Below are 15,402 nucleotides of genomic sequence, written 5' to 3' on the forward strand. Positions count from 1 at the left end.
AACTTGGGTCTCATGTAAGAATGGGGGTTGGTGGGAAGCGAGGCTGGCTTCTGGTGGGGCAGAGCAGGTGGGAAAGGCCCCACAGAGGGGCACGAGCCCAAGTGGTCCTGGCCAGGCCTGGGCTGGGCTTCCAGGAGGGGGCTGCAGTCAGCAGGACCATTCCCTAGACAAGGGTTCTAGGCCTCTGTGGACCAGTCAGACAAAGGAAGGCTATAGAGCTGTTCCCAGAAAGAGCCAAGCCAGGCTCCCAGGGCTTGGCGTAAGGACATTTTCCTGAGGACTTTTCTGTTTCTTGTTTCCCCTTCCCACTCCCTTATAGACTCCTTGTCCAGCTTGGGGCCCTAGGGACAAAATACAGGAAGTGTGACTGCGCTTCTAGCCACCTCCTTGCTCTGCTCAGTGGTCGCTCAGCTCCTCCACAAGCCACATCTTGGTCCTTAAGTACGACGCCTCATCAGTCCCTGACTCTCAGAGTCCCAGGAGACCCACAGATGCTTTTCCAGACAGTGCAGCGCTGCAAGAGGGAGCCTGGTGCCGGAGCCCAGAAGAGGAGAACCATCCTGGAGGAGGGGCCGTGTGAGCCCACTGAGCTGTGAGGGCAAGAGCCGGGCCATAAAGGCAGGAGACAACATGCTGTGGGGGGCGGTGGGAAAAGGCTTGGGACGCCCCCAACGAGCTCAGGGGTACAAGGAGCCTCAGCTCCCAGGGTGAGAAATCTCTTTTATGGGGTGGGGGATATGGAAGGGGGAAATCATGAGTCTTATAATAGAAAAGGAAAGTCCCGGAAACAATGGCAGAAAGTTCTGGATCCCAACTGTGCAGTCGATGCCCCAGGTGCTCGTGGACTCCCAGTCCCAGGGTCTCGGTGGAGAGCAGCAGCTCAGAGGGCAGTCTGCAGTGGGTCCGTGGCAGGCAGAGTCAGGATGAATGGACAGAGCACCCCCTTACTCCCCAGAGGAAAGGGCTGCAGCTCTCTGGCCTGGAACTGGGCAGTCCCCTCAGAGACCGTAAAGGTGGCCGTGACCTGGTGGTTGAGGCAGTAAATGGTGTCGCCCAGCGTGGTGCAGTGGAGTGGGGCGGGGTCGGGCAGCCGCAAGGAGGCCGCGCGGCTCCAGGAGCCCGTCACCGTGTTGTAGCGCATCACCGCCGCGCCCACGCCGCGCAGCAGGTCAAAGCGGTAGAGGAAGCCCCCCAGCGCCACCATGTCGCTGGAGCGCCGGTGGCTGGCACTGTAGGGGCACTCATCCCACGCGTCCCTCCCCGGGCTGTACCTCAGCAAGCGGTAGAAGAGGTGGCCCCCGGTGACGTAGATGTCCCCACGACAGGCCACAGCCTCATGGGCCACAGGGAAGGTGCCTGCGGGCAGGGGCGCCCGCAGGGTCCAGGTGTCCGTGCGCGGATCATAGCGCTCCATGCTGTACAAGCACTCGCCACCGATGGCGTAAAGCAGCCCGTCCAGGGCCACCAGCTTGAGCTGGGCGCGGGCCTGCTGCATGGGCCGCACCTGGCTCCAGATGTTGGTCAGAGGGTTGTAGCAGAAGACCTCGTTGGAGCAGACGGCCTTGGCGCCGGAGCCGCGAATGCCGCCCGCCAGGAACAGGTAGTTGTGCATGGTGCAGAGGCCGCAGCCCCGCAGCGGGGCCTCCTCCGGCACCTGAGTCAGGGGCCGCCAGGTGTTTTCTCGAGCGTCGAACACGTGCAGGTGCGGGCGGGGAGGCGGGGCCGCGGACTCCGCAGCGGGAGCCTCCTCCCGGCAAGGGCCCCTGGCGAGCCCCGAGCGGCTCACCTGGTACAGGCTGGGCAGCACGAGGACCCCCAGCACCGCCCGGCCCCGGCCGGTCCGGAGGCTCAGGATGCGCTCGCGGTCCGCCCCGCTCAGCTGCCGGTAGAGGCTCGGGTCCCCCAGCACGCGCAGCAGGTTGTCGCTCATCAGCTCGTAGGTCTCGCGCGCCAGGCCGGGCTCCCCGTGCTGCTGGGCGAAGGCCAGGACGTCCAGGCAGTTGCCCAGGTCCAGCCGCGGTGGCCGAGCGGCCGCCGGAGCCGGCTCCCGGGCCAGGCCCTGGCTCCCCGGCCTCTGCAGCAGCCCCGGGGGCTTCCCGGCTTCTTCCCGCGCCTCCGGGAACGGCCCCCCGCTGCCCGCCGCGCCGGGCTGCTCCCCGCGAGCCTCTCCGGGGCGTCTCCGCGGCGCGGCCGGGCCCACCCCGCGCTCGGCGCTCTCGGCTCTTCCGCACGCGCTGCGCCGCCACGGGTGCGGGACCGGCTGCGAGGCGCCCCTCCCAGGGGCGGAGGGCTCGGGGCCGGGCTGCTTGGGCTCGGGGCGCGGGGCGGCGGCCGGGGGCCTGGCAGCGCCGGGCGGCACAGGGTCTTCTCGCTTCTCCTCGACGGCATCGCCTCTCCGACCTGAGGGAGGGTCTGGAGCGGGAGCCTCCTCGGTCTCCACGCGGCTCTGCGGCTGCTCACGTCCCGCCTCAGCCAGGCCCCCCGCGTCTGCCCCTGTGGCCGGTCCGTCTGAGGAGCCTTCCCTGAGCTCCAGGCTGGGGGCGGCCCCTTCAGGCGGGGAACCAGACTCTCTGTTCTCAGAGGGCGCACCAGTGCTGGGATCTCTAGGGCTCTCGAGAGCTGCCTTTGGGGCTCTCCCCTGGGGTCTGTCTTGCCTGGGGAAAGGGTGACTCCTAAGAACCATGGAAATAAGGTTTTCCCAGCTGGTTGGGATTTGTCCCTCCTGCTTGTCCTTGAGGGCCACGCTGGGCTCCTGTGTCATAAGCCTTGACCCACTACTGGGGGCTGGGGCTGGGGCTGGGCCTGGGGTGGGGGCGGGGGCTGGGGCTCGCACTGCACTGAGAGCTTCATCCTCTGCAGGACAATGGCTAACTCTGAGGGACAAAGAGTCTGAAGGAGAGGGGGTCAGAAGAGTAGGGCCTACGTGTAAGAGACCTCCGTGCTGACGGGCTGTCCGAGGGGAAGCCAAGGGTGGAAGAGGCTTAGGGATGTGTGGGGAGGGCGTGGCTGAGGGACTCCGGGAGGGGGCGCCTCCAGTGGCCTTTCCTCGGTCCCCACCGCCTCCTCTCTGCTCACTGCTCTGCTCCCCCTGGCCTCGCTGGGATTCTCCCCCTTCTCTGACACGGTGGCCTGCTTGCTCCAGTGTCCCACCCAGTCCCGGGCTGAAGAAAGAGCCATCTCCAGAGCCATTAGCCCCCGCCTTTACCGCGTCATTGGGGTCTGTGGCCCCCTGCCCTTGAGACAAGAGTGAGTGTCCACACGGAGACCCCTCTGGCCATGGGCCCGTGGAGCCTGGGGCCTGGCTGGTGCTCCTGGTGACAAGAACACCCTTCCTCTCCCAGGGCCAGCCTTCCACGGGGGCTGGGGGTCCCCGAGCCTCCCTGCTCTCCAGAGCCAGAACAGGAGCTGCTTGGAGGATGCTCTCCCTGTAGGCCTTCTCTATGCCCTCAGCCCGGGGCCCAGGCTGTGTGGGGTGTGACGGAGGCAGCTCCCGGGGAGCAGAGGGCTTCTGAGAGCCTGTGGCGAGGCTGCTGGCAGCATCCACAGCGTCCCACACACTCACCACAGCGCCCAGGCGCAGTGAGGCCAGCTGTGGGACGTGGCGGCTCCTATCTCCTGAGCTGGGGTCCACCTGCCACCGCCGGCAGCCGGGGCCTCTCTCTAGTGAGCCAGGTCGCCCTGCACCTTGTTGCCAGGGACTGGTGTCCTGTTCTGTGATGGGGAGCAGGCTCTGGTGAGTTGGCACCTTGACTTGGACGCCTCCTGCCTGCACTCGTCCTGCCAGCTCTCTGCCAGGACTCCGAGGGGTGAAGCGTATCAGGATGGGGCCAGGTACCTCCCCTACTTTGCTCTGACCCAGGGGGGCAGTACCTGGCCTGAGAGGCTCCCTTCCTTGACTTTGGGGGGCTCCTGCACTGGCATGACCTTGCTGCTGCCTCAAGGTCCCTCCAAGGGTCACCTCGCCATGTGTCTTGAGTGGAGGTAGAGCTGTGGCAGCCAGACCTCCAGCTCCCCGGAGCTTCTGATCCTGGGTCCCTGGTGCAGCCAGACTCCTCTGGCCACGTCCCGAAGAGTCTAACTTCCCCTGCCCGGAGCTGTGTCCCTCGACACCACCACTGACCTTGGACTTCAGGGGCAGGGCTGGCCTGGCTCCTCCCGCCTGAGAAGGCTGGGCCCCGGGGGTTGTGGGTGCGGGTCCTGCTGCCTCCTGGTCCTGCCCAGAGCCAAACCAGTGCAAGGCCAGTGCTGTGGCGCCCACCACAGCCAGCGCCAGCAGGGCCAGGACAGCGCCGTCCGAGTCATCCTCCCCGTCCCAGCCCCCGCCGAGGCCATCGGGCTCCAGGGTGCCCTGGACCATGGTGCTGGGCGGCAGACTCAGCCTGGGAGCCAGGTCAGCGAGCTGGAGGCCGTGTGTGCTGCCTGCAGGGCGGTCCGCTGTCCGGCCTGGGCTGCTGTCTGCACAGATGGCATCAGCCATGCGCTCCGCCCACAGAGCTGCCCAGTTAAGGTAGACCTGGGCTGGGGGACTAGTCGCTCCGCCTGGCCTAGGAGGGGGTGGGTCTCTGTGCCTGCCCCTGGATCGGGGTTTGTCGGTGGAGCTATCAGGAGACAACATCATATCCAAGAGCTCCAGGAGCTCGGGGACCTTTCCAGGCCCACCTGGCCCCTTCTCCTTTCCCATGGGGTCCAGTGGCAAATGGCATTGTTCCTTAACACTGTTCCGGATCCCAGACAACCTGCTTCTGCCTACAGACCCTCCAACCCCCCTGACTTCCAGGTCCGACCCTGGGTCTAGCCTCAGGGGCTCTGGCAGGGAAAAGTTACCCCCAGGGAGATGTTATCTGTAGCTTGAGCAACATGATGCAGCCCTGATGAAATTACCAGAAACCCAAGAAGTCGGCTCCACTGTGGGCCAGCGGAGGAGGGGTGGAGAGGCATACAGCCCGTGGTGCCAACCCTGCAGGAGGGTCTCAGACTGGGGAACATCATGGAGGGCATTCGTCCTGAGACTAAGCACTGTCTTAGAAAGTGCAACCTCCTGTCACCTCGGCCATGAACTGGAAACTCACACTCTTCTCTCCCCGGACGCGGAAGGGTGCTTGAGAGGGGCCCCCACCTCCCCTCTCCCAGCAGCCGCTGGACTTCCCTTACCCTGAGCCCAGCAGAGATGGGCTAGATTTCGCTAAAGGAATTTGCTAGGCTGTCAAGAGGGGAAAAAATGAACAAAATAAAGAAAATCCAAAAGTTGTATTTCTCTCTTTATTGGCCTGGCTTATCACAACACCTGCCCTTTCTAGAGCCTCCGGGGCCTTCCCTGCACCCTGCGGACCATCTTGACTACCCAAATGCCTCTCATGGTGCCGCCAGGAAGCCCTGACCCCAGCCTGCTCTCACCCCTGTTACCTCATCAGCCAGCCCCAGGATCCCTCAGGGAGGCTCCTCTGACCCCAGCTTATCTATCAGCCTGACTTCCGGGTATCCCATCGCATTCCTTGGCCTTCCCTCATCTTAGCCAAATCAGGCCCAGCGTCCTTGCTGGAACTCAGGCTCTTGCAGGTCAGCACTGCTGCTGGGTGTGCATCTGGCCTCCCTCAGCGTGGCTTCTCGGGGGAGGAGCTACGGCTCTTCCATCTGCTTCTCTCTTAACCTGATCTCAGGAATAAGTCTTGGGACAAGTGGGGCCCAGATATGAAAAGGAGCCAGGAGTCTCTGGGACAAAGGCAGGCCCCCACAACATGTATTCATTACTTTTTCTAGGACACAGGGCCTCTCCCTGACTCAGGCAGTGAGGAGATGGCCAAGGAGCATCCCTGGCACCCAGCCTGGGCTCTGCTGGACCTCAGGTTCCTCACCCATCTGGTGGCCTCGCAGCTCCCCTGAGCATATTAGATGACAGTAGGAGGTAGAAGGCGGGCCCGTCCCTTAAGGTGGATCTCAAGTTGGTGGCAGGCTTTATGGACCTTGCACTTAGTCCTGTCCCAGTCCCAGGGCCTGCCTCTTGGTTATTTGGGGTCCAAAGACCTTGAAAAGTTGGAGATGACCTGTATCCCCTCCTAGGCCACACGCTAGCAGGCATTTCTACCCAGCTTCTTCAAACACCTGTTGTTAGCAGAGCCCCGGGCTGCTGTCAGAGAACGGGAGAAGTGTCCAGCAAGTGATACCTTAGGGTGCCATGGTGGGGAAGAACCAAGCACAGGAGATCACCCCAAACAATTTCACAAGGGGTCAAGGACTGTGATGGGTCTTGGTGGCACAGGAAGGGTCTAGACCCATCCTCTATGGAAAGAAGACATCTCCCTCTGTCAAAATCCAGGGGAGGGCAAAACTCTGCCACATGGAAAAAACCCCTATTGGGAAGGTGACTGGGGACATGCTACCTCCCTAAATTGTGGGAGATTTGCCCTCCTAACTTTCCAGAGGAAGTAAAAATGTAGTTCTGCTGGAAAGGTGACAGAACATGACGTCATCTAGACAAACTGTGAAACAAAAATTGTTCCAGTTGTGCCAAGAGATAGTGTAAATATCCAAGTTCCCATCAAGGTGAGAAACAAACCACCCAGAAAGTAGATGTGACCACGCGTGGCACCCTGCCCCCGCTGAGGCAGGCATGGAGAGGGACTCCTGCCTAGCACCTGAGGCTTCTGTTTCCTCAGACAGCCCAGAACAGGAATGGGCGCGTCTCCTGCCTATTGGCAGCCCATCGTCCACACACCCTGGGCGCCTGGGTTGAGAAGAAGCGTCGGCACATGAGCCGGTCCTCTGCAGCCACTCACGGAAGACCCCAGGCGCTGCCTGGTCGCGGAGCCAGAACAAAGCCGGACGGTGCCCTTGCCACCGCTGTGCTCTCTCCGAAACACTCAGTGGAAGGGAAGCACAGCGGTGTAAGGACATAATTCCCAGTGGAGAGCCGCAAACCCCACCAAAGGCAGGGCTTTCTCTGTGACTGCCATTTGTAAAATCAGGAAATATTATATAATCAGAAATGATTAAAAAATCTATTTTAAAAGAATTAATAAATATATATACATATATTTAATATTAATAATATATAAAAATATAATTTAAAAGAATATAATAAATAATCCTCTACTGAAAAGTATACATGTATTTTTATATATGTATAAATAAATAAATAGAATAATGTTTAAGGCTTAGAAAATATAAATCCCAGATTTAATAATCACACCCCACAGGAACGACCTCTTAAGGAATTCATCTGACATGGGAAAATCTCATGCAAAAAAGGAAAATTTTATTTAAAAAAAAACAATACAATATGATTTAAAATGGAAAAAGCTACAATGTAAGCATTCAACAATGTGGGAAGGATGAAAACATGCACAGGACTTTAAGATGTGGCATTGGAGGGGTGCCTGGGTGGCTCAGTGGGTTGAAGCCTCTGTCTTCGGCTCAGGTCGTGATCTCAGGGTCCTGGGATCGAGTCCCACATCGGGCTCTCTGCTCGGCGGGGAGCCTGCTTCCTCCTCTCTCTCTGCCTGCCTCTCTGCCTCCTTGTGATTTCTGTCAAATAAATTAATTAAATCTTTAAAAAAAAAAAAAAGATGTGGTATTGGAAATCTTAGCTCAATAATTATTAATAATGTGGCTTTAATACCAGTTTAATACCAGTATTATGGAGAGCCGTAACAGAAGAGGCATAATATTTTTTAAAATATTTTATTTATTTGACAGAGAGAACGTGTGCTTGAGAGCGCACACGCATAAGCAGGGCGAGCAGCAGATGGAAGGGAGAAGCAGGCTCCCCAAGGAGCTGGGAGCCCAGGACCCTGGAATCATGACCTGAGCCAAAGACACTTAACCGACTAAACCACCCAGATGCCCAAGGCATAATATTTAAAATGTGGACAAAGTATGAGAAGGGAGAGAGAAGAAAGAGATAAAACATAGTGAGAGTCACCTCTTATTCCAAAGGGGAGAATATATATATCTAAATATTTTTTGAAGATTTTATTTATTTACTTGATAGAGAGAGAGAGACAGAGAGAGAGCACAAGCAGGGGGAGCAGCAGGCAGAGGGAGCGGAGGAAGCAGGCTCCCCGATGAGCAGAGAGCCTGATGCGGGACTCGATCCCAGGACCCTGGGAGGACCCTCAGAGGCTTCACCTGCTGTGTCCCCCAAGTGCCCTTATCTAAATCTTGAAATCAGTTGCTAAATTCGGTTCATATATAAGTTTAAATTTTTTTGAATTCTAAATTGATGTAGACATTTACCACACTTAGGGATTGGAAAACTTAATGTCATAAAGATAACAACTGATGAAAGACAATTCAGAGATTCCAAAGACCCAATGAATGTCAAGTGGGAGAAATAAAAGGAAATTCATACCAAGAAAGACCAGAGGGACAGGGCGCCTGAGTGGCTCAATGGGTTAAAGCCTCTGCCTTCGGCTCAGGTCATGATCCCAGGGTCCTGGGATCGAGCCCCGCATCAGGCTCTCTGCTCAGCAGGGAGATTGCTTCCTCCTCTCTCTCTCTGCCTGCCTCTCTGCCTGCTTGTGATCTCTCTGTCAAATAAATAAAAAAAAATCTTTTTAAAAAATGTCTTTGGAAACTTCCTTTATCTCTAAACCCCAAGATATGTGTTCGCAATCATCCCCCAAGCATATGACCCACCAATAGACAGAAGAAGGGTCTCATGACTCAGGTTTTACCAGAGGGTAATAGACCTTTTCCCAACACCAGCTAGCCCCCTCAAGAGCCCAGGAACCTTGATTCCAAAATTCCTTAGAGACTTGGGCTTTCCCTAACCTCCTCCCAACTTGAAAGTATATATAATGGGCCACAAGTCATGACCCCATTCCCCTGGCCTCGGGTCCTGTCCCCATGCTTTAAGAAAACCACCTTCTTGCACCAAAGATGTTTCAAGAATTCTTTCTTGGTCATTGGCTTTGAACCCTAACGTCTTTCCTACATCAAGTAGAGTCGCTGAAACCTCCCCACAGGTGGTCTGTGGGAACCACAGACAGGGCTGCCAAAATGGGGCATCAGGGGGCCGGAGGGGACAAATATCGAGGTCGCAGGTTCCTGGTCCCTCCGACTCAAGGGGCCACCTCGCAGTTCCTACACCACCAGCCCACCTGATGGCCTTGCAGTGCTCCCTGTAATAAATCCACATCAGCCTTCAATGCTTCACAATGGCTTCTGTTTTCCGTACTGAACCCCAACAGGGACGTCACCCTGCCCTGCTCACCGCCGCCTTCAGCTCAGTAGACGACAGCTGCATGCACACCTGTGAATCCGGTCCTGCCTCACCAGAAATGTGAACCAGGAACACACACACACACACGGATATTTACGGATTGTCGGGACAACTGGGGGCTCAGTCATTAAGCATCTGCCTTCGGCTCCGGTCATGATTCCAGGGTCCTGGGATCAAGTCCCGAATGGGCCTTCCTGCTCAGCGGGGAGCCTGCTTCTCCCTCTGCCTCTGCCCCTCCCCCTACTTGTGTTCCTTCTCTCTCTCTCTGATAAATAAATATTTTTAAAAATTTTTTCAATTTAAAAAAATTTTTTAAAAACTGTTAACTAGGAAAAGGAGGCAGAAGAGTGCTCCAGGGGCCGCGAGGGGAGCGAGCGCGGGGGCACTGCCACGGCCGACCCCTGAGCACGGAGGGCTTGGGGAGCCGGGCCCTCCTCACGCCGTCAAAAACCCACACGTAACTGTTGACTCCCCCACACTTAACTAGTAATAGCCTCCTGCTGACCAGGAGGGAGGCTTACTGACGACACAAGCAGGTGATGACACGTATCTTGTGTGTCACCTGTTAGGTACTGTGTTCACACAAGCCAGCTAGAGACATCATTAAGAAAATCGTAAGGGCGGCACCTGGGTGGCTCAGTCCGCTGAGTGTCTGCCCTGGGTCCTGGGATCGAGCCCCACTTTCAGCTCTGCACTCAGTGGGAAGTCTGCTTCTCTCCCTCTCCCTCTGCCTCTCTCTCTCTCTCTCTCTAAAATGAATAAATAAATATTTTTTAAAAAAGAAAATACATTTACAACACCGAACTGTATTTATCAAGAAAAAACATCAGCGTACAAGTGGACGAACACCCGAGCTGTTCCAGGCTCTGCATCGCATCTGCGGGGCTGAAGGACAGAAGAGCCGGACCGGAAGAGCCTGGCGCCCGGCCACCGGCGTGTGCTCCCACAAGTGGCCAGGCCTGAGGGCGAGTCTGAACTGGGGCATAGAGCAGCCGCTGCCGCACCGTGGAGAAACTTGAGAGCAGGCAAGCAGGAAGCAACTGCCTGGGAGGGCCGCTCAGGGGACAGCCCCCCACCTCCTGCCCTCGGAGCCCGGCCACTGCACCGACCCGCCGCACCCCAGCACGAGGAATGAAGGCCCTTCTCTGGGCCAGTCCTGGTTGTGTCTGTCCAGCACCCTCTATGGACAAAACCCAGCACCACACCTGCTAGCCAAAGGGAGGCCATGCGTGGGGCCCCTCCAGGGTCAGGGTAGAGCAGACCAGTGGAGTTCAGGGAGGGAAGGAGACAGAGTGACGGCTGGCACGTGGCTCTGTCCATCGAGCCAAAAAGCAACGCGCAACCCTCACTTTCCCTTCATCTCTTACTTACGACCAGCATATTCCCAGTACAGCTTCACCTCCAACCACCCTCTCTCCCTCCTCCACAACAGACCCAAGCTGGACCTACGGAAATATAACCTGTTCCTAAACTGGAAGCTCAAAACCATAGCCCAGCCGAAAGTTCATGACCAATGCAATTCCCATCAATTTCAACAGATTGAGAAATTCACCCAGAAAAAAAAAAGTGCCTAAAATTATCCATGTAACTTTGGAAAGGCTGCTAAAGGGAAGGGACTTGCCCTGTCAGAAATCAAAAGGCGCCGGAAAGCCGTAAGAAAACATGACAGCATTGGTGCGGGACTTGGCAAGAAGGCAGAGCCCATAAACAATCTGCGAATTGTTTTTGTTTTCGTTTTTGTGTTTTTGATAAATGGTACTGGAGGAGGGGAGAATCAGGCATATTCCTCCTTCATTCTACACACAGAATAAATTCCAAATGATAAATTTAAAACCATAGGGTTGTGCGTGTGTGTGTGAGTGTGCACACTCAAGGTTAACACGACGACAGTGCTCTCTTTGTGCCATAAAGCTAGAAGCCTGGAGAGAAACGTCTGACATATGGAACTGTAGAAATACGTCATTCTCCTGTGCAACAAAAATTACCAACAACAGGGGCGCGCCTGGGTGGCTCAGCTCAGGTCGTATCTCAGGGTCCTGGGATCAAGCTCCACATCCAGCTCTCTGCTCGGCGGGGAGCCTGCTTCCTCCTCTCTCTCTGCCTGCCTCTCTGCCTACTTGTGGTCTCTGTCAAATAAATAAATAAAATATTTTAAAAAAAATTTTTTTAATTACCAACAAAAACCTGAAAGAAAAATAACAAATCTGGAAAACATATGGCCCCCCCAAAACTTAACATATGTAACAAAGTCATCCTGGACACCTGGCTGGCTCAGTCAGTAGAACATGTGACTCTTGATCTCAGGACCGAGAGTTTGAGCCCCACCCTAGGTGTACAGATTACTTAAATTTTTTTTAATGATTTATTTATTTTAGAGGAGGGAGGAGGAGAGGGATCTCCAGCAGACTCCCTTCTGGCCACAGAGCCCCACGCAGGGCTCCATCTCATGAGCCTGAGATCATGAACTCAGACAAAATCGGAAGTTGGACGTTAACTGAGCCCCGCCCCCACGTGCCCCCCAAATAAAATCTTTTTTTTTAAACTGTCTTACAAGTCAATAAGAAATATATGAAGACACAAACAGGAAAATTGACAAAAACACATTAACAGGCAGTTTGCCAATAAATATATGAATTATGTTCATTCTTCCTAAGAACCAATGTAATGCAAATCTCAACAAAATAAGGCCTTATTTTCATGTGCAACTGGCCAAGATTTAGAGGCACTGTGATTCATGAAGGGTCTAGAGTGAGAGCCAGATCGTCTGGATTTGAATCTCCCCTTCTACGCATGTAGCCCTCAGGTCTGTTTCCTTATGCGTGAACCTGGAATAAATAATAATCCAAGCTTCACAGTGAGGATTAAATGAATACCAGCAAACTCGTTTTCAGAATAGTGCCTGACGTATAACACACGCTCGATAAACATATTTGGATATTATCTCTTAAAAGTCTGTTCTTAGCTTTCACTGGTTAGGGTATACAGAAATAGAAACACTCATGATACACTGAAGAAAGTGTAAATTCATTTATTTATTCACCAAATATTTATGACCCACTAGGGACAAAACAGTGACCAAAAGAGACTCAGGCTCTCTCCTCACTGACCAGCATCCTCGGCGTCTGAACCTCCGAGGAAGGCAATGAGGCAACACGGACTGAATCACAATAGTCTACCCCTTGACCCTGCGATTCCACACAGGAAGTCCCCCTAAAGCAGCATTTGGGGAAATGTGGGAAGATTGATTTAGTGGCGTTCACAGTCCCTGGTCACAGTAGGTCTGAAAGCTGCAGGACCGGCCCAAGTGCGAGTGAGCACCGCGTGACTTCACGCAGCCCTTGTACAAGCAGCCCTGTCCCCGCTGGCCTGGCAGGCACGGTACCGTGAACCGAAGACGAGCCCATTCTGGAACAGGACGAGCACCAGGGGCGTCTGCTCCTGGTCGTGTGTCTTTCTGCATAGGCTGAAATGCAGCCTCAGGGCGGGACGCACCGTGCTTGTATCTTGGGTAGAAATCCAGCTACTTCCATGGGAGGAGTGAAATAAAACATTCACCGGCTGGAAAACCGTGTCCTCTCACGGCCCGCTCGCCCTAGCGCGCAGTCCGGCCCGCAGTCCTGCCCTCCTGCCCACGTTCGTCCGTCTCTGGCAGAGCCTCTGCTCCACCTGGCGACTGAGTCCGGGCAGAGTCCTGGGGCACAGGGGCGGGCACTGGCTCTGGGACCGCCCACCCAGGGGCCAACTCCCATGAAAATGCGGACCCTCGACGGCCAAGCTGCCAGGAGCCCCTAGGAGCCCACAGCACGGCGTACCCCATGGATCCCCCATCCAGGAGGACAGACCCGGTGCGTCTGCTCCCGGCGTGGAGCTTTGCTCAACACCCCTGCTACTCTGCAACATGCTTTTCAGTAAGGATCCCCTAACAATCAGCAATAATTACTGACTCGTTCTTTACTTTGATAAGCAATTAAGATTAGCAATCTCTAGTAAGATATTTTACATATGAAATAAAGTTTGCAGCAACCAAAATTATTACAGCTTTTAAATCTTAAACACAAATAAAAACTCCAAAGGTCGCAGAATTACGGAAGTGAGAAACCTGGAGCTGTTTCTCCCTTGTCACAGTCACTGGCGCCATTGTTCGTCTCACACCTAAGGCTTCAAGAGAGCGAGGAGTTACCCCTGGGAGAGGAGACACTAACTCCCCTCAAGCTCTAAAAACCATTCACAATGCCCAACCATGAGGCACTTAGGTTCCTAAGAAAACCTTATAGTGAGTCTGAATTAATATCCACACAGAATACAATGCTTCCTGAAGGGTGGTAATTAAAAATGCTAATTTGAAACATAAACCCTGCTAAAACTCAACACTAGCCACAGTATTACTTAAAACTGGACAAACATGGGATGCCTGGGTGGCTCAGTGGGTTAAGCGGCTGCCTTCAGCTCAGGTCATGATCCCAGCGTCCTGGGATCGAGTCCCGCATCGGGCTCCTTGCTCGGCAAGAAGCCTGTTTCTCCCTCTGCCTCTGCCTGCCACTCTGTCTGCCTGTGCTCACTCTCTCTGACAAAAAAAAAAAAAAAAACTGGACGAACAAAAGATTTGTGGAGGAGTGTTTTCTCTCTGACCCTTTAGAACTGCTGGTCTCACCGGGATGACAGAAAGCTGACCAACTCTGCCTCACTGTATTATTTTTAAATTCTCTACATACGATGCGCCCTCTACCGCCCTCAGGTCCCCTTGGAGGGCCCGGACGTGTGCTCCCAGCAATGCCCATTCTCGGTTCTCATTCCCTGCTGCACTGGACTCAGAGCTCCCTTGGCCAAGACCAGAATTTCCACAAACCCCTGGGCACTCCGCATCCATTCCCCTTCGAGGAGCAGGCTGGCGAGCGGCACAGCTGGAGAGAATGCACGTTCTTTTTTACTCGATTGTTCTTTTTCCTGTTTCTAAGATAAATAGTAAGTTTCTTTATACTTAAAATTGTTCATCAATAATGTATTAGCGGGTATGTCTTCTTCTGAACACGGCTTTAGCTGTGTCCTGTAGAGGTGGATAGGAGGGCTCTATCCTTGAGAGTTTGACATATAATGTGCAACTTCACAGTTGAGTTTCTCTTTGACCCAGTTTTTCCTTTTCTTTTTTTAAAGATTTTATTTATTTATTTGACAGAGACCACAAGCAGGCAGAGAGGCAGGCAGCAGAGAGAGGAGGAAGCAGGCTCCCCGCTGAGCAGAGAGCCCGATGTGGGGCTCAATCCCTGGAACCCGAGATCATGACCGGAGCTGAAGGCAGAGAGGCTTAACCTACTGAGCCAGGCGCCCCGATTCAGTTGTTTTTTAAGAAAACTTGTTAATATCTTGGTATTTATGTTTTTATCTTTTTAAAAAATTTTTTTACTGTTTCTTAGATTTATTTTGGACTTTAAGGGCACCTGGGAGGCTCAGTGGTTCAGCATGGGACTCTTGGTTTGGATCAGGCCATGATCCTGGGGTTAGGGTTGTGGGGGGATGGAGCCCCACCTCAGCCCCAGGCTCAGGGCAAAGCCCGCCTAAGATTCTGTCCCTCCCTCCCCCTCTGCCCCTCCCCCTGCTCATAGATCTGCGAGCTCCCAAGTCCCCCCACCTCAAATAAATAAACATATAAATAAAATCTTTTTTTTAAAGAATTACTTTGGAGTTTGATCAAATATGTGTCCTACGTCTCTTTATACAATTTGTATGTTTATCTTCAGTTTTGTTTTATGGCCCAGATTATTTTTGCAAATATTCCGTGGGCTTAAATGCAAAGTTCTCTCTCTACACGGAACAGTTCACTTGAACTTGCTGTTTGCACTACTTTTTTTCTTAATTCTCATATATATTTTTTTCTCACATATATGAAAAATATTCATACATTTCATTGCACTTCACAATTCATATACATGAAATTTCACAATTCATATGCATTTCATTTCATTTCACAATTCATATACATGAAAAAAATATATGCGTATACACACATTTTCCCCCTTACAGATCCGTCCGTTTCTGGAATGGGTGTACTGAAGCCTGGGGAAGGGTGGCACCAGCACTCCGGTCCAAGGCCCCGCCTGCAGGGCTCCACGGAGTGCGAAGGACTCTGAGCAGCCCGGTCCACAGCGGGTACGGGGGCGGGGGGGGGGGGGGGGGGGGGGGGGGGG

The 15,402-nt window shown here is 54.2% G+C and overlaps 1 protein-coding gene and 1 long non-coding RNA gene across 2 annotated transcripts; both read right to left on the minus strand.

Moving 5' to 3' along the window:
* Positions 1-689: 689 nt before the first annotated feature.
* Positions 690-4,357, minus strand: KLHDC7B (kelch domain containing 7B). The gene has a single exon (XM_059404433.1). The coding sequence runs from the start codon at positions 4,355-4,357 to the stop codon at positions 881-883; it is 3,477 nt and encodes a 1,158-aa protein (XP_059260416.1). The 3' UTR covers positions 690-880.
* Positions 4,358-7,249: 2,892 nt separating this feature from the next.
* Positions 7,250-15,388, minus strand: LOC132020424 (uncharacterized). The gene is made up of 3 exons (XR_009404953.1): positions 15,223-15,388; positions 11,206-11,346; positions 7,250-7,521 (listed from the first exon to the last, which is right to left on the minus strand). It is a non-coding gene; the product is annotated as an uncharacterized LOC132020424 (long non-coding RNA).
* Positions 15,389-15,402: the final 14 nt, after the last annotated feature.

Source organism: Mustela nigripes, chromosome 6 (assembly GCF_022355385.1).
Source record: "Mustela nigripes isolate SB6536 chromosome 6, MUSNIG.SB6536, whole genome shotgun sequence".
NCBI lineage: Eukaryota > Metazoa > Chordata > Mammalia > Carnivora > Mustelidae > Mustela > Mustela nigripes.